This window comes from Triplophysa rosa, linkage group LG18, assembly GCF_024868665.1.
Source record: "Triplophysa rosa linkage group LG18, Trosa_1v2, whole genome shotgun sequence".
In the NCBI taxonomy this organism is placed as follows: Eukaryota; Metazoa; Chordata; class Actinopteri; order Cypriniformes; family Nemacheilidae; genus Triplophysa; species Triplophysa rosa.
In genome coordinates this window covers 23,682,355-23,702,798 of record NC_079907.1, presented here as the reverse complement: position 1 = coordinate 23,702,798, position 20,444 = coordinate 23,682,355, and the positions used below count along the sequence as shown (strand labels likewise).

At 39.7% G+C, this 20,444-nt stretch overlaps 4 protein-coding genes across 9 annotated transcripts in view; 1 reads left to right on the top strand and 3 right to left on the bottom strand.

The window, feature by feature from the left end:
- Positions 1–817: 817 nt before the first annotated feature.
- On the bottom strand, positions 818–4,547 carry psme2 (proteasome activator subunit 2). Of its 2 annotated transcripts, none has more exons than XM_057359449.1 (11): positions 4,408–4,547; positions 4,083–4,115; positions 3,945–4,007; positions 3,772–3,858; positions 3,640–3,682; positions 3,024–3,121; positions 2,847–2,915; positions 2,684–2,751; positions 2,554–2,608; positions 1,675–1,761; positions 818–1,113 (listed from the first exon to the last, which is right to left on the bottom strand). In XM_057359449.1, exons 1-11 carry the CDS (start codon positions 4,453–4,455, stop codon positions 1,033–1,035), a joined length of 732 nt encoding a protein of 243 aa, XP_057215432.1. In that variant the 5' UTR covers positions 4,456–4,547; the 3' UTR covers positions 818–1,032. The 2 variants fall into 2 exon arrangements, with proteins under 2 accessions (XP_057215432.1, XP_057215431.1); XM_057359448.1 differs by having other exon boundaries at positions 819–1,113; positions 3,640–3,685; positions 4,408–4,544.
- A 742-nt stretch (positions 4,548–5,289) lies between these two features.
- On the top strand, positions 5,290–8,663 carry emc9 (ER membrane protein complex subunit 9). Its single transcript, XM_057359450.1, has 6 exons — positions 5,290–5,408; positions 5,848–6,045; positions 6,990–7,066; positions 7,135–7,204; positions 7,286–7,380; positions 7,460–8,663. The coding sequence occupies exons 2-6, from the start codon at positions 5,848–5,850 to the stop codon at positions 7,638–7,640; spliced, it is 621 nt and encodes a 206-aa protein (XP_057215433.1). The 5' UTR covers positions 5,290–5,408; the 3' UTR covers positions 7,641–8,663.
- A 309-nt stretch (positions 8,664–8,972) lies between these two features.
- On the bottom strand, positions 8,973–15,512 carry irf9 (interferon regulatory factor 9). Of its 3 annotated transcripts, none has more exons than XM_057359446.1 (11): positions 15,402–15,512; positions 15,147–15,292; positions 14,741–14,797; positions 14,219–14,341; positions 13,828–14,008; positions 13,592–13,707; positions 13,381–13,468; positions 12,314–12,373; positions 11,836–12,240; positions 9,616–9,728; positions 8,973–9,536 (listed from the first exon to the last, which is right to left on the bottom strand). In XM_057359446.1, the coding sequence occupies exons 3-11, from the start codon at positions 14,795–14,797 to the stop codon at positions 9,384–9,386; spliced, it is 1,296 nt and encodes a 431-aa protein (XP_057215429.1). In that variant the 5' UTR covers positions 15,147–15,292; positions 15,402–15,512; the 3' UTR covers positions 8,973–9,383. The 3 variants fall into 3 exon arrangements, with proteins under 3 accessions (XP_057215429.1, XP_057215427.1, XP_057215428.1); XM_057359444.1 differs by having other exon boundaries at positions 8,976–9,536; positions 13,565–13,707; XM_057359445.1 differs by lacking the exons at positions 15,147–15,292; positions 15,402–15,512 and adding an exon at positions 15,047–15,122 and having other exon boundaries at positions 8,976–9,536; positions 13,565–13,707.
- Positions 15,513–16,296: 784 nt separating this feature from the next.
- Positions 16,297–20,444, bottom strand: part of drosha (drosha ribonuclease III) — a 17,616-nt gene continuing 13,468 nt past the window's right edge. The window contains exons 26-31 of one of the 3 annotated variants that reach the window (XM_057359442.1): positions 20,358–20,444; positions 18,984–19,066; positions 18,337–18,440; positions 18,166–18,258; positions 17,692–17,738; positions 16,297–16,527 (exon numbers count right to left, since the gene is read on the bottom strand). The exon at positions 20,358–20,444 is cut by the window's right edge and continues 55 nt beyond it. In XM_057359442.1, the coding sequence (XP_057215425.1) occupies positions 16,412–16,527; positions 17,692–17,738; positions 18,166–18,258; positions 18,337–18,440; positions 18,984–19,066; positions 20,358–20,444 (530 nt within the window). In that variant the 3' untranslated portion in view covers positions 16,297–16,411. Of the gene's footprint in view, positions 16,528–17,691; positions 17,739–18,165; positions 18,259–18,336; positions 18,441–18,983; positions 19,906–20,357 lie in introns of those variants that run through there. The other 2 variants (XR_008964863.1, XM_057359443.1) reach the window with 2 other exon arrangements.

Genomic DNA, 20,444 nt, shown 5'->3' with positions numbered 1-20,444 from the left:
AGGGAGAGAAATGCTGACTATGAGCCCAGGAGCACATCCCTACAGAGAAGCACAGTGTTGGAAACATTCTGTTTAGGGCTTTTTATCTCTGCTACGGGTACAGGATGACGTCACCACATCGAGGGGCTGAGGGACGGGCCAGTGTACCCTAAAATCTTGGACGAGAACCTCCTCCCTTTAACTAGATCACCAGTTGTTTTAGGAATATGTTTTGGGTCCCATCTTCAAAGAGTGGCTTAAGGAGAAGCACATTAGGCCCCGGTTTCACAGACGAGGCTTAAGACTAATCCTAGACTAAAATTAATTTTGAGCTGTCTTAACTGAAAATAACTTGCCCTTACATATATTAAAATATGTCAGTGTCATATGTCAATAGGCACATCAGTAATGTTTTTTTTCCATGACATTTAAATAAAAGCAACTTAAATAGCCTAAATTAACTAGGGCATAGTCCTGGCTTAGGCTAAACCTTGTCTGTAAAACCGGGCCTAAATGTCCGAGCCAGTCTCTAGACCCCAGTCCTATAGAACATCTGTGAAGGAGGCTAAAACAACAGCCAAGAAAGTGGACTAAATGTCTCCTGACACATGTGCAAACCTGCTGACCAACTATCAGAAATGTCTGACCTCTGCTTGCCAACAAGAGTTTCTCCACCAAGTACAAAGTTATGTTTTGCTCTGGGATCAAATACTTATTTCACTGACTGAAATGCAAATCAATTTATAACCTTTATATAAAAAAAATCCTCAGATTTTTTTGTTGATATTCGGTTTCTATTAGTTAAAATAAACCAATCATAAAAATGATAGACCCTTCATTTCTTTGTAAGCAGGCAAACTTACAAAATCAGCAGAGGATCAAATCACTGTATTTCACATTTGTCATTCATGAGAAGCAGTTTCAAACAACAGTGAACATTTTTTATTGAAGTGTTTTATTAACAGATTTGAGCCTGTTCCTGTAAGATTTTGTCAAACATGTACAAATATTATTGAAAGCTGAATGGTCTTGTCGTGTGTCACATTGGGCGTCTCAGTACATGGACGGCTTCTCTTCTCCTTTGGGGTTCACCACCTTCTCCAGGTTCTTACTGATGACATCATACAGTTCAGCCTGAGCACAAACCCAACAGACAAACACTTTCACATGAAATACACAGGACTCAGTCTGAAAGATCAGCTGAACTGACGATTTACTGGATATGTGACAATTAAACCTTACAACTTTTACTGCAGCGTTTGTAAGAAAATCATTTAAATAAAATAAAATAAAACATTTGGGTCTCATTCACGAAGCATGCATACAGACAGATCTGTTTTTATGAACAAACCATGATTCACTGAAAACTTGTTTATTCTAAAAGTATGAAAAAAATGTAAGAACAACTTAAACAACACAATAATCGTGGGAAGTTTAAAATGAATAATGTAGACATTTATTAGTGGAGGAGGCCCTTTGTTGTGACATTAATGAATCCACAGTAAAATAACATGTTAACATCACCAGACAGAACAAAGACACTGCTCAACATCTTGTTATCTATCGCTGGCAATGATGTAGAAGTGGGCGTTGATCAAAGTTTGGCAGCTTGATTTCAAATAAAAGTTTTTTTTGGGGAGTTCTGACATTTGCAGGATATTTTTTCTGTTTAACGAATGAGAGTGAATTACTCACATAAAAGCCACGTAAATCAAGCACGATCACTCGGATCTCTGAATAAACCGCTTCATCCTTCTCGTGCACTAGAGAGCGATAATCCATCTGTAGAAGAAAATTCTCTTCAGTTCACAAACTACAACTATAATCACTAGAATATAACATGACATCAGCAGTGAGACTGACGGTGACTCTGAATAGATATATCAATCCTCAAAACCTCGCTGGAAACTTAACACAAGACAAAAATTCCCTCTCATTTTCAAGTTTTTAATGAGTCACGTTCACTACGTGAGCTAACTGTGAACATATATGAATGAAAAGTTCACCCAAAAATGAATTTTCTGTCATCATTTACTACACAAACCTGTAGAGATGTCTTTGTTCTGATGAACATCTCGCATTGACTCTCATAGTATTTCTTTTCCTACTATGGCAGTGAATGGGGGATGAGATCTGTTTGAGAACTGATATTCTTCTAAATATCTTCCTTTGTGTTCAGCAGAACAAAGACATCTATACAGGTTTGGGCCACTCTAAGGGCGAGTAAATGATGACAGAAGTTTCATCACTGTCCCTTCAAGTGTCCAGCTTCTTCATATATAATCTTCAGATAAATGAGTGCATCATCCCGACACTTCTTTTATGTACATCTCAATGTCAACACACTATCTACACTACAAAATGGTCTAGAATAGTGCACACCTCATGTGACACACCTTATGTGTGCGTTTTATTTTTCATCATCATGAATTTACTGAAACTGAATGAAGTCTACAGCGTTTCAGCTAATAGTTGACGTTACAGTTTTGCGGTTCTTGTCTTGTGACTCAATGTCCCGGGATTGATGGCTGTTTAATATAAAGTGATATGATAGATTGGACGGGTGTCTCTCACCACATGAGTTTCCTTGGAAGCTTTGGCCACAGCATCACCCCTCTCAGAGAAATACCTGTCAATCAACAAACACTTATTATGATCATCATCACACCAGCAGATGAATGAATGAATGAATGAGTTCTTATACTTGTTAATGTTGGTCTGAAAGGTCTCCAGCTTTGTCTTCACAGCATTAATTCTCTCAAGGATTTTCTCCTAAAACATTTACCAACCTCGTGTTAGATACCAACCCTAAAGCGTTCAAGATTTGGCAAGAAACCATTTATAAGTCATTGCAGATCTTCAGACACCTGAATTGCGACTCCAAAGTCATTTCCATCTTCTATTTTGGGAATCAGATGAGAGATCCAGCAAGACACCTGAGAATAAAACGAACTGTCAGATGCGTGCGTCTCTTTCATTTGACTGTTTATATCTTTGAGAAAATCTAACGGAAGGTCTTGAGAAGTTTTTTTTTGCTTACGTACAGTGATGCAGGTCTCCTTCAGAGCAACAATCTCTGGTTTCACAACATCCAGCAGCTTCACAATCCGCTCGTTCCCTTTGATGAAACCACACTTTGGAGCTGATGAAAAAAACAATCAATCTCTTTAGATCTCATATGTGTGTTTTCTCTGCTACTTGTTTGGTAGTTTTTATGGCTTCTAAATTATTTTATAAAATAATAATGAAGTTAATTAAGTCAACCAGCATCATTATGATCGTCTAGAAACATCAGTATCTGTAACATTACTCAGAACCTGTGTGTGTGTGTGTGTTCATGTTTGTATATCCCGGTGGGGACCTAAACCTGAATGCACACCAACACATGGGGACACTTGTCACTGTGGGGACCAAAATTGAGGACCTCATGGGCACAAAAGCTTATAAATTGTACAGAACGATAAATCTTTTGAAAAATCTAAAAATGCTAAAGGTTTTCTATGATCTTTAGGTTTAGGGGATAAAATATACAGTTTGTACAGTATAAAAATCATTACGCCTATGGACTGTCCCCACGGAGATAATAAAACATACATGTGTGCACATACACACACACACGTGCGTGTGTGTGTGTGTGTGCGTGCGTGTGTGTAAACGTACCTTTTTTCTTTTTCTCATCATCTTCATTCTTATCTGTCTCCATCTGCTATATTACATTTCAATATAACATGAATATCAATGCGTTTAAATGCAGAGATGAGGAGATTGTGAGCGTGTCGGGTGTGTACTCACCTCATCTTCAGGAGCGGGGGGGTCAGGGATGGGGATGTCCAGAGGTGCATGAAGAGACTGCAGGTCAGAGATGCTCAATTCATCCCCCTGAAAACAAAAACATCGGCTGAACACGACGAGACATATTCAATACATCCTATAATAATCATACAGAGAAGTGAATGTAAATGTACCTTGAGCAAACTGTCGAGCAGAGAGATCTTCAGAGGAATATAGTTGGAGAAAAGCTCTTCTGCCTTCAAACAAACCAACATTTACTTACAACAACAAGTCAAACTCTAGGAAATGATTCCAAACAAAAGACTTCATACCTGTTTATAAAGTGACTGACGATAGTTTTCAATCTGCAAACAAAAGAAACACCGGTGACATGAGTTTACTTTCACTTTAAACCAGGAAGAGTGACTCAGGCTTTTGCATTTCTTTATGAAGAGAACTGCCACCAATCTCCCACAACAAGCATTTTATTCACTTTATATACTACATCACATCTTCGCTCTTCGGACTCATTTGAAGTTTGGACATCGTGTGATTTTCAGTCACAGCTTTAAGAGACAGCACGCGGGTTGAATGGGGTTTATTTGATTATTTTGCCGATGGTAATAATATGATAGAAGTCTAATAAAGTCCTCTTACCCTGACGGCATTATCAGTGTTTATCTTCAGTGCAGAGCCTTTCGACATATTGACCTCGAGCGACACGATGATGTGTTTGTCCTGCGATCCTTCCAGCGATTCACTTTCACACTTTCGATTTCATCTCCACACGCCCACAATTCACGACACAATGAAACGAAATTCTAATATCAAGGGTTTCAGATTTTGATATGTTTGTTTTAAAACGAAGGTTATTGTTCGACAGCAAGCTTGAGAATCAAAAAACTCGCTCGTTTATGAACCATTCGGCCATCAATGAAGCTTAAACAGGTGCACAAACATTTCTCTTCACTCTGTTTTTACATGACTTGTTTTTGTTTTGAAGTGCATATAATGATTTATGTTTTTTAAACAAACACACTAGTTGAAATTGGGAAAATACACCAAATTGAAACCCATCAATATCAAAAGAACTCTCAGACTGTACATCGCAAGTTCCTCAAAACTGCAATGGCAACATTTTGGGTCATTTCAGGTCACCTGCTCAAGTACATTGGGCTTTTCTTGCCATTAATGCTTAACACACAACCTGGCTGCACAAAACTACCAACGTGTATTGGTCATTTAATGTGTTTTTATAGACATGTAGAAAATAAAAGAAGTTTTGCGCAAATCTGGAAATGCCTCACCTGCGGTACGTGATTTACTAAAGTATATATGACATAATGTAACATTCTTGATCACTTTATCATAATTTCAATTTGAATGAAATGGGAAACTTAGAAGATTCGTGGTATATTTTTATAAGGCTACGCATGTACAGTATGTAGTGTTGTTTTAGCCTTTCGCGCGCGCGCGTGTGTGTGTGGCGCTCATTTCCTGCTGGTGGCAGTAACACAACAGACAAACACCCACAAAGAAGAAGAACCGGATACCGCGTCACTCTCTCATCTGTGTTCGTCTGTTCATTTGACTCAAACCGATGGTATAAACTGATTTAATGTGTGTTTGACTTCTGCACAAAGAGAATCAATATAAAGGTAAAGATGCGTGTGTATTTACTCATATGTTTCGCGTTTCTGCTTCAACACAATCGTTTGATAATGACTTTAATGAAGTTCATTCAGTGACGTTACATGTTTGAATCACAGTTTATTGTTCAGTTTTACATCAGCTGCTTTCTTCTTACAGTTTTTAAGGTGTTTACTGTAGCAGTATTGTGTATATTGTTCACGTCATATTGTTTAAATCAAAGTATTTATTGTATTTCTGGTTTGCGAGATATCATTTGATGTTTTTATTTTGTCATATGTGGCATTTTTTGGTATATTGTGTCATGTAACTGTCGCTGTGCATCAAATCTTAACAATACAAATGGACTTTTGTGGACATAAGTTTGTTCTTGAATGATATTAAAACACAAACACGCATTTGGCCTTGACAATCTTTGAAATACTTTTGACTGTGTGTTTTTGTGAGATGGCTGAGGTGGAGTTGTCGTGTTTGGCTTATGTGAAGATGTACCTGCACGCCAGTCAGTTTCCCCGCTGCAGTGTTAATGGACTGCTGTTATCCTCCAGTCCTGCAGGAGGCGCTGCTGTGTGTATCACTGACTGTGTGCCACTGCTGCACACACACCTGTCACTCACTCCCATCACACAGCTCGCGCTCACACAGGTAACACAACTCACCTGTCACTCACTCCCATCACACAGCTCGCGCTCACACAGGTAACACAACACACCTGTCACTCACTCCCATCACACAGCTCGAGCTCACACAGGTAACACAACACACCTGTCTCTCAACACACCTGTCACTCACTCCCATCACACAGCTCGAGCTCACACAGGTAACACAACTCACCTGTCACTCACTCCCATCACACAGCTCGAGCTCACACAGGTAACACAACACACCTGTCACTCACTCCCATCACACAGCTCGCGCTCACACAGGTAACACAACACACCTGTCTCTCAACACACCTGTCACTCACTCCCATCACACAGCTCGCGCTCACACAGGTAACACAACTCACCTGTCACTCAACACACCTGTCACTCACTCCCATCACACAGCTCACGCTCACACAGGTAACACAACACACCTGTTACTCAACACACCTGTCACTCACTCCCATCACACAGCTCGAGCTCACACAGGTAACACAACACACTTGTCACTCACTCCCATCACACAGCTCACGCTCACACAGGTAACACAACACACCTGTTACTCAACACACCTGTCACTCACTCCCATCACACAGCTCGAGCTCACACAGGTAACACAACACACTTGTCACTCACTCCCATCACACAGCTCGCGCTCACACAGGTAACACAACACACCTGTCACTCAACACACCTGTCACTCACTCCCATCACACAGCTCGCACTCACACAGGTAACACAAAACACCTGTCACTCACTTAACACATGTAAATACACAACATTACTCTATAAGCACTGTAGAGATGTATTGATGACGGATGAATGCAGCAGTGTATTTTTATTTTGTGTTGTGTAGTGTACAGCACTGATCATGTATTTCATTATGTCTGTCATCAGTTTGATCACAGATTTATAACACAATGAACATGATTTCTTGCGTCACAGGTGGACGTTTGGTGTTTGCAGACACAGCAGAGGATTGTGGGATATTATCAGGCTAACGCTTGTGTATCTGACAGCAGGTATTCCTTCATCTTTTTTTCTTACCTGAGTTGATTGAACGTCTGTATTCAGTGTGATTGTGTTTTAGCCCGACACCTTACGCTTTCAAGATCGCAGACAAGATCTCAGAACAGTGTCACAATGCCGTCTTACTCATGGTGAGTTCAGCGTTTGTAACGGGTGCAAAAGTGCCTGTGAAAGGTTCAGTTTTTAATTGAAAAGAAAACTCTTTGTGTCAGATTGATGGAGAGAAGATGTTTCCGGGCTGCCGTGTGCCTCCAATCGTCATGTATGAGCGTAAAGATGCCCGCTGGACTCTCAAAGACAAACACACGTAAGCAGTAAATGTCAACGCACACATTTCTGTGTTTAATAAGACTTCATATTCACGCGTTAATGACCTGTGTGTGTAGAATAATGCTCCGTCAGTGGGAGGAGACGTGTTCAGTAGCTCAGCAGCTCTTCACTTCTGGGGATCAGGCACTCTTGGTGGATTTCGACAGCCATTTAGACGACATCACAAAAGACTGGACCAATCAGAAACTCAATGCTAGGATCATGGAGCTGGTCTCTCCAGCCAATGGAACGGTGTGAATACATGCGTGTAGTGGACAGTATGTGTATCACTAGACTGATCTTGTCATCGTCCTTCACATTTACTGTTCACTGTTAACATTTGTCGTTCACTAGAGATTGTGTGACAGTTTCATCATCAGTTTCTACACGATCAGTCCATAACTTACTGCCACAGTAACACACCCATAAATGCACAAACATTTCCCTTAGTCTTCCAGACTCATGAGTGTTTTATTAATGTTTTTAATTTAAAATAATGACAATAAATGCACACTAACATTGAGTTGCATTTCTAGACATTTTATCTTATCTTTGCCAGTAAAAGCAAAATTATAGAATAATAAGTAATGTTTAATCTTGAACTGAAAATGTAATTTCACTCGGAAGTGAAATCTTTCTCTCACGATGTCAGTTTGATGGTTTGGGCAGAACATCTGTTAACTCCTCCCCTCCAACTGTCAGTCTGCCACCAGTGTCTAACAAAACAAACCTTGAGGAGAGTCAAAGCACCCAGAGTCTGTTCTTCAGAGCTCAAGGTTTCAGTAGAACCTTCATTGAGCTACTATTGAGTGAACCACACAAAACACACACACACACACCTGCTTGTTCTAGTTCTACACAACTATCTGATGTCAACAAATGAGCTAATAATCCACAATCTGCTGTGTTTGTCAATCTATTGTGTGTTTCTGATTCGGTTTCCACATGCATCATTGATTCTGATCATCTGATTAATTCTGGTGGAAACCGTATAAGCGGACATGTGGAATTATGATCCTCAATTCAGTCACTCTAGTTTCCATCTTCTCTTGTAACGGATTCAATCAATACTGTAGTAAATGTTAGTTTTTACTACAATAGAATAGATTCTCGTGTACTGTACAGTGTGTTGTTTTTAATAATAATACATTACTCTGTAGTATCAGTAAAGTGAATCAATGAACTTCAGTGAATAGTGTAGTAATTCATTGTTACCATCACATTTTTAACACAAATGTACAATAGAGAGCAGATTTACTATGGAAATGTTGAAAAACACTGGAGTAAATACTTATTACAGAATTTGTCTTGTGGGTTAACTCTTATTTTATTTAAATCTGTAATGTTTTTTTAATTCTCCACAAACAGAATGGTGACATGATGAGAGGATTACTAATTTCATTTATTCTTTCATTCTGTGACTCTTTTACACTCTTTGTTTTTTACATTTATGCATTTGGCAGATGCTTTTATCCAAAGCGACTTACATTGCATTTTACTATACGTTTGTTACGAAGTAACATGAAAATGTTCTTGCTCACATCTGCTGTCAGAAGATCACGGCCATGATGACACAAAGTCAAGTGACAACAACATTTGAGCTGATTTCCATTTATTAATGCATCTTACAGACAAAAAACATGAATTAAATATGATTTAACTATAATATTAGCGTTATCTAGGTACATAATATATATTGATTATATAAACATGGCTGTCTAAACTCTAGTTAACCGTGGTTTGTGTTTAATGCATATTATGAGAGAATGTGATGATAATTGACTGAACTATTTCAATAAGTCAAGCGGTCTTACTGACACAAAGCACAGCAGCGGCTGATCTGATGCTATTACAGATGGTGAAAGAACTACAGAAGTATTGAGATGTTAATGTTGATGATTACAGTGTGACATTTATTTCCACTAAATATCTACTGCTTACCTAAACATGATTGGTATCCACAGTTTTGTTTTTTTAGTATTTTTTTCAGTCAGTGTTATTTTAAGGGCTTGTTATTTGTTGCTCTGACACATCAACAAAGTTGAGTGTAACTTCTCCTGTAGGTGATTGGCTGGCCAAGCTTTTGAGAATGGCAATGGAGTCTCTGAACGTCTGGACCTCTTGTATCTGAGACTGGGCCCATGGAAGACTGATCTGGAGAAAAACAACATTTGGATGTTAGAAAAGAATAATTCCATCCATGTACAGCACATCAAACACGAGAGATGTGTACCTTAATGATGATGTGTTTGTCAGACAGATCATCTCCATCCATCAGCTCTTCTCCAAAACACAATGTGATGTCTGTCTGTGGTGGATCTCCTCCGCTGCGGTAAGAGTCCAACTCTGATGACAGAAAAATAACACTTTTGATCTGCTCAACAGCATCTGATTGTATAGTAAATGTGTGACATTTTATAAGAAGAATAGGTTTTATTTAGATAAATATAAAATAAATATATATGTATACAGCACCTTTTATAAATCCAAGGACACTTTACAAAATAGACAGTTAAACAGTTTTTTTTTACAATGGGTAAAAACAACAAAAGGACACGCGCTCAAATAATAAACATCAATCAAATCAGGTAATGATCACGCAAAAAAACAAAATTACAACTATATCGGTTATTTATAAAAACAAAGAAGAGTTTTAAGTTGAGATGTAAAGATCTGGAGAGTGAAGATTATGAGGCAGCTCATCCCATAATGCTCATCAACACTAGTGAGTTTGACTAGCAGGTCATCAGTGCTGGATCTGACAGTAACTCTATGGCAGGTTTTATAATCCAGGACTAGGAGTTGAATCTGAAGGTGACAGTTGAGCCAGCGATGTTGGTGAAGAATTGAGGTGACAGGTGCAGATTTATTTGAGGGTTTTGTTGCCTTTATTTGATAGGACAGTGGAGAACAGACAGGTAAGCTTTTGGTTCGAGACCGGGGAGTGGGACTGGCGAAGGACACTCTAGAGAGGGAATCTAGTGCACTGTATGTTGGCGCACTAGCCACAAAACTATTGATGTCCACAGGTGCAGATTTTTGTTATACGTAAACACAGATTAAGATTAAGAAGATAAAGTAGAACAGTCACTATATAAGGAATTTACAATAGTCCAATCTATAGGTTATAAACATATGGATAACAGTTTCAGCATCTTTAACATTAAGTGAAGTACGTATACAAACAATATTACGCAGCTGGAAAAAAATAAAATTGAATAACCTGACTGATACTGTGTGTGATTCATATAATTTAGAGTGGAACAACACCCCACATTACAGTTACCATCAATAAGGCTGTGTTCAAATTTGACTTCTTTTTTGACAAGAAAAAGTTGACAGCGTTTTTTTTAGTAAGCTTGCAGCGTTGTGGTTACAAATAGCAGCAGAAATGTTCAAAGGCAGTTTTTGTGCACGAAGGCAGCTTAAAGAGACATATTCAGACAGGCTTCATAATCAGCGTAACGGAAGTCTATTTGAATTATAAATAGAGAGCGTCTTTGCAACAACCAATCACATATTTAAGAACTACAATACTAATTTCTCACAAAAAAATGCAATCAAAAATTAAACTTGAATTTTTTTTACAAAATTAAAAACTATGCTCCAAACAGCGTTTCAGCCGCCATTTTATTATCACCTTCCTCGCATGTTGTTATGGAAACCACAGGTCTCGCTACTTGCTTGTCATTGGTAAGATGTGTAAAAGGTGCTTGATGTAGGCCGTTTTTTTTTCAGAAAAGTTTAGCTTTTTTCAACTTCAAAAAACGCTCCGAGCTGCAGCAAAAGACACCGGGCGCTGGCATTTAAAAAAGCGCTCAGGACTTTTTTGAAAACACGATTTACTCCATAGGAGACGCTAGCAGCTTCGAAAAAAATGTGAACATACCCTAAATGTGTCATGCTGGGAAAAAAGCTCTGCAACCAGCATTTCTGTCTGCATTTACATATCTGATATCCAGTCTTTAGGTTCTTGAAGACAGGAAACAATGAAAGAGAGAGGACAAACCTGGTAGGTTAATCAGAAAAAGAAATCTGAATATCATCTACACAGCTATGAAATTTAAGACGTCTTATGATCTCAAGTGGTAGCACATAACAAACAGCAGAGGACCAAGAACAGATCCTTGAGGTACACCACAAGGCACAGCGACACAGTACAAGTGTTTGTCTCCGATGATGGATGTTTGCGCTTTTTGGAGTTTTTGAGACCTGTTTGTAAAACTGTTTTTAAAAGAATAATTTTTTTAGTCTTGACTTGTGCCTGAACTGCCAACACAGACAGGTAAAATGTTTATTCAATTTAATATAAAATGACCTAAACTACTGTAAGGCACTTTTATTCTTGTATGTATGAGTATGAGATGTATCGGAGAGTAAAAATAAATGCAAATATCAACTATCACACTGTACACACACTGCTGAAGGTGAAGTGTAAATGTGAAACACTCACGCTGTTTAAACAGGTCTTTGTTGAACAGCATGGTGGGCTCGCTCGCTCGCTCCATCTTACAGGGTCCCGTCGTGAGATCATGAGGTCCTCTCCAAAACACTCGACCCTGACAGAAGCGTTTGGCGTAAATGCCTCCCCCCATTGATGCGAGCACCACCCCTCGCTCCATGAAGGGCAGCAGTTTGGAAAGGGCGTGCAAACGTGGGGCGAGGCTGGGGTCAGAGGTCATATCTGAGGGGGGGTCCGGGAGAGGGATCCGAGGAAAACCCGTGCCGTTCAGAGACGGTTGGGAGGGGGGAACGGGTGAGGGGGGCAGGTAGGCGATCCGAATGTCATTACCCACAATCTCTCGCCGCAAAACCTCCTGACCAATGTAGTGCACGCTCACAGAGAATGAATGAAGCGCTGGAGAGAGAGAGAGAGAGTGGGTGATGTATCACTTGACTCAATAACACTGAGGGTGAAGAAGCTGAACTACCTCTGCTGTCTCCTGACAGAGGAACTGCTTCAATAGTGAAGTTTAACTGAATATCACCATCTGAAGAGACAAAACATTACAACATCACTCACTTCAACATGCTGACAATCATTTCTCTTCTGCTACTGTCAAAAAACACAAACACTCCTGCTGTCTGCTATTGGTGGAGACATCCGACAGCCCCGCCTCAAACACCGCATGTTCTCAATTATGACACAAACACTTCAGGTGAATAAACACATACGCATAGAAACTATAGACACTTTCTGTGTTCACACAACTACACAATCTTCACTTTTGACTGTATTTCTAACTGATGGGGCAACTGACCACTGAAGTCTGCTCAAAGTGCCCCCCAGCTCTCATGAACACATAATCATACAGAAACAAACTAGGGATGCACCGATATGTAAATTTTAGATGATAATTGTTCAACATTGGAGGCCGATAACCGATATATTGGCCGATATACAGTATCTAAATGTAAATTTTAATATAACATTTTCTGTGACTGAAATTTTTTTTTTCACCTGAAAATCATGTACCAAGCCTTCTTTACACTAATGAAAGATTCTTTAACTTTTTTAACTTTTCTGGTATAATGTTTATTTAATAAACAAATTAAAGATGTTCTTCCAGAGCAACCTAGAAATTTTTTCTTAATTGCCACAAGTCTAACAGGCTCAAGACAGAAAGCATTCAGACGGCAGTCTGATTCAAACAATATGCTATTGTTCCTATAATATACACATTCATAAATATCTACATACTACATCAACAATGTTTTTCTAATAGCAGTAAGTGAATGATAACAACAGAAAGACAGTACTGTATTGTATTTTAACTGTGAGCAGCGTCCAGCTGAAGTGGTTCAACTAGAGGAAATTATTCATAATTTATCGACTATAATATATTGGCCAAAATGTTATTATCGGCCGATGCCGATAACATTCAAAATGACCAATACCGATATGGCCAATAATTTATCGTGCATCCCCAAAACAAACTGACTGAGCATGATGACTGGAAGAGTCAAACGTGTGACACTGAGATAGAGAGAACATTACTGTCGTCACTCTCTGACGGTTTGGTGTCCAGCTCAGCGTGCAGTGTGATCTCATGTGCTGGGTTTGGGACGGACAGTTCATGTTCAGCCTGTAAAACATGAGATCAGAGAAGCTGTCGGTAATGTGTTTAACAGTGTATTCAGCAGAGCTCTCTCTTGTGTGTCTTTAATTTGCTGCTATTCACCGTGCTGATTGACTGAGGTGTAGTCACCTCCTCTTTAATCTTTTTGCATGTGATCTGTTCCTCAGGCTCTGATTGGTTGCGTCTTCTCCTGCTGCTGCTCTTCACTGCCCTACGCCCATTCTCTTTTTTTACGGTCACAACTCCTATAGAGAGAGAGAAAACACTTCAGATCACAATAAACATCTTTACCATTTGAGTGATTATCTGTGATGATGATGATGATGATGATGATGATATCGGTCTGATGTCTGAGTTTTGTGTACCCTGTTCTTCCAATGGTATGAGGCGATAAACCTTATATGGTTCAGAGATGTCCAGCTGTGACCTCTCAGTGACCTCACAGAACTCTGGACTTTTGTTAAGAGCGCATCGAAGTCGAGTTTTCCACGACGCAGGGTCACAACTTCCATTCTCCAGAAGCTTCCCTTTAAACTCAGCCCAAGCCTTTCATCAGCAACACAAAAACATCACACGTGTCAATCAATCATTCAAATGAACTCAGTTCATGTGAAATCTTTACTGGAACAGGAGACAAATTGAGACCTATCAAGAGATTTTCAGTGACAAGGAAGGAAGGAAGGAAGGAAGAAAGAAAAAGAAAGAAAGAAAGAAAGAAAGAAAGAAAGAAAGAAAGAAAGAAAGACTCATTTTCACCTTGAAGATAGCAGCATCTTCTTCACTCCTGAAGTCTTGTTTTCCTGCGTGTTTCCAGGGAATACGGAACATTGTCTTTTCAGGATCGTCCCATTCCAGACCACGATACTTCCCACTGTTCACCTGTATAACAAAACATACACACAGACTTCATCATCACATGACACACAACACCACTCATGGTTCTGTTCACGCACACACACACGCATCATATAAACATGAGAGAGTTGAGGATGAAATGAGCTCTGCTGTCTCTGATGGACTCAGTTTAGCATTCAAATCTTTACATATCTTTATGACCCACCCTACCAACCGTTCAGGCCTGGCAACCAAAAATCAACTCGATTCTATTCAATAAAATGAAAGTTAATTCAGTTATAATACCGTATTATTAAATTCTATTCTATTCTATTAAAGTAAATTCAATTATAATTTGATTCTATTCAGCTCTGTTGTATATTTTATTCTTTCTATTAGTCCTTCAGTGAAACTCAAGCAGCATTATTATGGGCTATCACGGACCTGTTCGACCATCCAGGATCGCAAGCGGCGCGTGGAGCGGATCTGGCCGGAAGTCATCTGAAACACACAGACACACAAATAACTTCACAATGAACAAACACTGAAATACGGAAGCGCATATTAACATTGCTTTCTCTAATGGTCACAGAGTGGTATTTACAAAAAAAACCCGGTAAATTACCACGTTCTTTACACCATGTTATAACAACATGTAAATGTATACGGTAACTTAATAATGAGTATAACTTACATACATTTACATGTTAATATTAATAACACGGTACAAGAATTCATTAAGTTTTATACCTGAATAATCAACTAGAATAAAATAGAAATAAAAGCAAAATAATTAATGTTGTTGACAGTCTCGTCATGAGTGTATAAATGAGTTTGCGGTATCTTTTACCTTCAGTTTCGCCCGTGTGTTCAGTTCAGCGGGGACGCGCCTGACTGTGAGATTGAAGCAGCGGCGCCGATCAATCACGCCTGTAGGCGGCGCTCGGCGGCTCACAACACAACGTCAATTCACCCATTTCACCACTAAAACACTTTCTGTTTCAGATGAAAACAGATATGATGACGATCAAACACTATCACTGCCACCCTTTACTTTATTTACGTCATAAGAAATGATACGCGGCTATAAGTCACTTAAACTTACCACAGACACGATGCGACGTATCACGTGACACACCGCGCGGGTCCTCCTACTGTAAATTTATCATCATGTATTAACACTGCGACAATCGATACTGCTAAAAACTTGAAATAATACACTTTAAGCTATTATTTATGGTAGATCGATGATGCTTTTGACGCGTTCAAGCTAACCCCATCAAGTTCAACCAATCAGAAATAAAGTCGAGGAGCCAAGCCACGCCCACTGAGTGTACCTCACGTCTCTTCTGCCAGATTAATTTCCACACGAGAAAGAACGTTTCCCAGAAATCACGTGACATTTCAGACGCTGCTTATTGTCTAGGATTAGTATTAAAAGGTATACATGTTTAAATGACCTTTATAAAAATACTTTTAACGATTAAAATACAATAAATATTAAAATAGATGTATGGCATAGGTTAAATGATATAAATTGTTGATTACAGATGTTAATGTAATAATACCAGCAAACGGACTGTTGATTCCAGGTTGTAGTGTTTGGTGTTCAATGATGAAGCGGGTGTTCGTTGATATTTGTGTCCAGCGGTGGATTTTCACGCGTTACAGGACGACTGTTTTTAATTCACGAGTTACACAACATTGTGTGCTGGAAAGCACATTTGAACACACTTCAAGGTAAAACACTAAACTATCGATTCATTTTAAACCACTCAAATTAAATTACAGATTAAACTTTTTTTTTCAAAGTGCAGACAACAATAATAACAACACAATAAATAACTGTTCATCTGTCAGATGTTGTGTTATTTTGGCCTCGTGTAAGAAATGTTATAGCGTCACCGTGTGGTCAACATATAGAAATGTTTATAATGTGCTATTAAAAGCAAATGTGTATTTGCACGTGTAAATCATAACTCACGACAACCAGCTCGAGTTTATTTTAAGTATCTCCGTTTTTATTTCCATATAAAAACCAAACGGTATGAATTAGACACACACACACAGAAATATTTTCAGTTCAGTTGTCTTGCTGAAGCTGGTGTTGAGAGACTAGCCTTCATCACTCTCTCGCTCCTGACGCTCTCGTTCTCGTCTCATCTCCTTCAGCTCCTGACGGTACTTACGCTCGATGAATCGCTTCTGATGAGCCATCTGAGGGAAATTATCTGCACGAGACCAGACACGCATCAGCATCGAGACAGTCAGTCACACACACACGCACGCTAAGTGATGACATCATAGCTGTCGTGTGTGTGTGTGTGTGTGTGTGTGTGTGTGTGTGTGTGTGTGTGTGTGTGTGTGTGTGTGTGTGTGTGTGTGTGAAGTACAGAGATTGGGTTTCAGTGATGCTCAGCGAGTATTAATTAAACAACAGATTGATGGACGTGATTTTTTCATCATGTCCTATGAAGTGATTGTGAAATACTTTCTGAAAGGTTTCTCTGAAGCTCTTGTGTCAGTACACTTACTGAATATACGACACTCCGTATTATTGAGATTTTAAAGAGGTCATATGGCGTGAACACGTGTCTTTGGTGTGTTATAAGTTGCTCATGCATGTATTAGACGTGTAAAATTGCAGAAATGAAAGTGTGGGAACAGAAGAGTCATTCTATGTAAAAGCGAATGCTCACCCAGACCTGCCTGAAACGCCTCGTGTAGCCACACCCCCACAAATCTACGTCAGTTGCTGGTCTGATTTGACTAAGACCGCCCAAATGTAGACGCAAGTAAGGTGGGTGTACCTGTCAGTACAATTGAAGAGGAACCTGATGTTCCAAATATGGTCAGAGGCGTTACACGCTTGTATTCCACCAATCACTACGCACTGGTGAACTGGCCAATCACAGCACACCTTGCTTTTCAGAGCCATGAGCTTTGTTAAAAATCTGCGCGTTTCAGAGAGGCGGAGCAAAGAGGAGATACAAACATGTACGGTGTGTGTGGAAAATACAGTGTTTATGAACCTTAAATCATGTTTACACATTACATTACATGTAAAACAAACCATAATATTCATTTTAGCCGTGTCATATGACCCCTTTAAAGTAATTTTCCATGAGTCAGTGTGTTCCGGCACAGAATGAGAGCAGGGTGAATGCTTGTGTAGTTGATGGAGATCATACCGATGCACTGCAGTGTTAATCACTAATGAAGGGGTTTTAATGGTCCGAGCTTTTACATTCTATGTAAGTGAGAACTAGGGCATTCAACTTTTCACACAAAAAAACAAATCAAATGATCCAGCGCAATGACTGTAATGTCATGTTTATTCCTCACGAGGTGCTACATAAGATAAGACCGTGACATGAAGAGAGAGGAGTACTCACATTTCTCCAGCGCATCCATAGCTGCACCCATCTCAGCCTGCTGAATACTGTTCAGATCAAACACAAAGATCTCATCAGGATCTGTCATCAAACACATCTTCAGTGTTTCTGAGAATGTGCTGAATTCAGTCTCCAACACATGAGCCACTGCAAGAAAACTCTTCAGCTCACATGAAATGTTTGATGGTCAAACACCCAATGCAGCGAGTAACGATGAACATCTCTCATCTTCTTACTGTATGTATAACATTTTCACTTTAGACCAAAGACAGGTGTAGACGTGGCTGATGCGAGCGCTCAGTAAACATCATGTGTAAAGATGGGTACGAGAGTTCTGCGGCACGTTCAGATGAATGAGAGCGTTTACAGACGCAGGACAAACAGAGATTCAAGAGCGTGAGCTATGACAGCCGTTCAGATCACGCTGATATTTCACATCGTGGAAAACAAATATAAATATGAAGATATTAGTACCTCGGTCCTTTTCCACAGCCAATCCGCTCGCCCTTAAAGTAGACGGCCACAGTGTATGTCCGGGCGTGAGACGGTCCGACTGTCTGAAGCGTTCTGTCCAGCGAGATGAACAGCGGTATTAAGTGTGAAGAGGAAACACACACACACACACAGGAGTGAATGTACTCTTACTTGTAGAGAGGAATGTCAGGCTCTTTTCCTTCCGTTCTCAGAGTCAGACAACACTGCTGAAGCTGAGATTTAGGATCATTCCAGTCCTGATTCAAAATGAACTCCTGAAAACAACACATTTACACTTTCATCATTACACAACAAAACAAAACAAAACAAAACGTGAACGTCATCCGACACACGCAGGGAATTGTGGGATTGATGCTCATGACAGGTGAATATGATACTTCACAGACCAGATTCATCAGGACTCCTCATATTCTGATCAGATTGTTGAGGTTCGTTGTGCAAATGTGATAAATCTGTGAATAATGTCCAAACAAATACTGTCTAGACTAGAGCGTGTGTGTGTGTGTGTGTGTGTGTGTGTGTGTTGTTTTTCTGATGATGAAGCACACCGTACAGTGTGATGGGATGGGTCTGATCTTTATACTCATATAACGGTTGTGTTCATGATAAATGATGAAAGCAGAATCAGTCTGACGACAGCAGCATGTAAACCAGGACAGATGTTCTGAATCTCTTTATTTGGCACGGACAGGAGGTGCTGTGGTCAGAGATCGAGCAGTAGTCTTGTTTTCATGCAGTCGTGCTGTAACAGTGAAGACATTTCAATCTCAGTCAATCTGTGTCATGTGGACCTTCACCTTGAGTCGTGGGAAGAAGCAGACGTTCATAAATGCGTGCACGTACTCCAGGTCTTTATCTATGTACAGAGCTGCAATGAATGCTGGGAAAAATAAACAGAGCAAGAACTAAAAGTGAGAAGAATGGGATTATATTACAGAACACAAGCATGAAGAACATGTGATGGCTGTAAATTTAAAATCGCTGAAAAAACGGATTCTGATAGGCCAGATATTCACAAATAATAACAACTCATGATCATCCAGTCACCTTAACCGCTCCAGTTTGCCATACCACACATTAAATATCAAATATGTAACATTGACACCTAGCGGTTGAGCTTGGTATCGCAGTCCAAATTCAAACTATTGGAGAGTGTTTTCCCCGCCCCTCCTCAAACTCCACGCTCACAGGAGTGGTCAGACACTCACAGGAGTGTAGTGGACAGCATCAACTCTTACACTGTACGTTTATCTGATCATTTATAGGTTTGCAGTGGTTTTGTTGTTTGCAAATATAACTCAATCAGCAGCTCGTTTCAGATGTTGTGTCCTCCAGAGGTCACATTTACAGGCCATATTGCTGTCACGTTAATACAATTGTATATTACTCCTCGTAAGTTGTAAAATAATGTAGTAATTCTTCATTCTTTGGACATTGCGGCACAGAACGCACATTTAGATTCAACTTTATTGTCATTGCACATGTACAAGTACAAGGCAACGAAATGTGACCTCTGCATTTAACCCATCCAGAGAGTAGTGAACACACGCACAGCAAGTGGTGACCACACGTACACCCGGAGCAGTGGGCAGCTATCACTGCAGCGCCCGGGGAGCAAGTGAGGGTTAGGTGCCTTGCTCAAGGGCTCCTCAGTCGTTACCCGCCAGCCCTGGCATCGAACCGGCAACCTTCTGATCATGAGTCCGACTCGACTGCCCCCTTTAACAGAGTGGAATTTCAGAGTGGAATAACTGGCTATAGCGTTGTTTTTTTGGACAAACCAATATATGAACTTGGCATGTTTCCTAAATGTCTACGAACATATATTGTTTTGATTTAATACAGTAAAATGATTACATACAGCTCCTTTAATAACATACTGTATATGACATTATATTCATTAAACCAAAGTGTGTGTTTGTCATGTTTAAAGTCTGCAGTCGTTACAAATGAGGTAATCAAATACTTCAAATCAATATTTAAAAGCGCAGAATGATTTACGTTACTGTCTTTGGGGAGTATCCTATCTCTAGGATATCCTAGAGATCTCGTATGACTTCAGGGTGAGTGATTTATGACAGAAGTTTCATTTGAATTGTTTTAAACAGTCAGAAACGTGTCCGCTGTGTCCTGCCACTGTCACCAGCTAACATGAACACACACTGACTTACACTCGAGCAGATCGGCCAGAGTCTTGGTCCTCAGGGCAACAGGGCGTTTGGTTTTGTCATTGGTGATGGCGTGTTCCTGCATGCCCA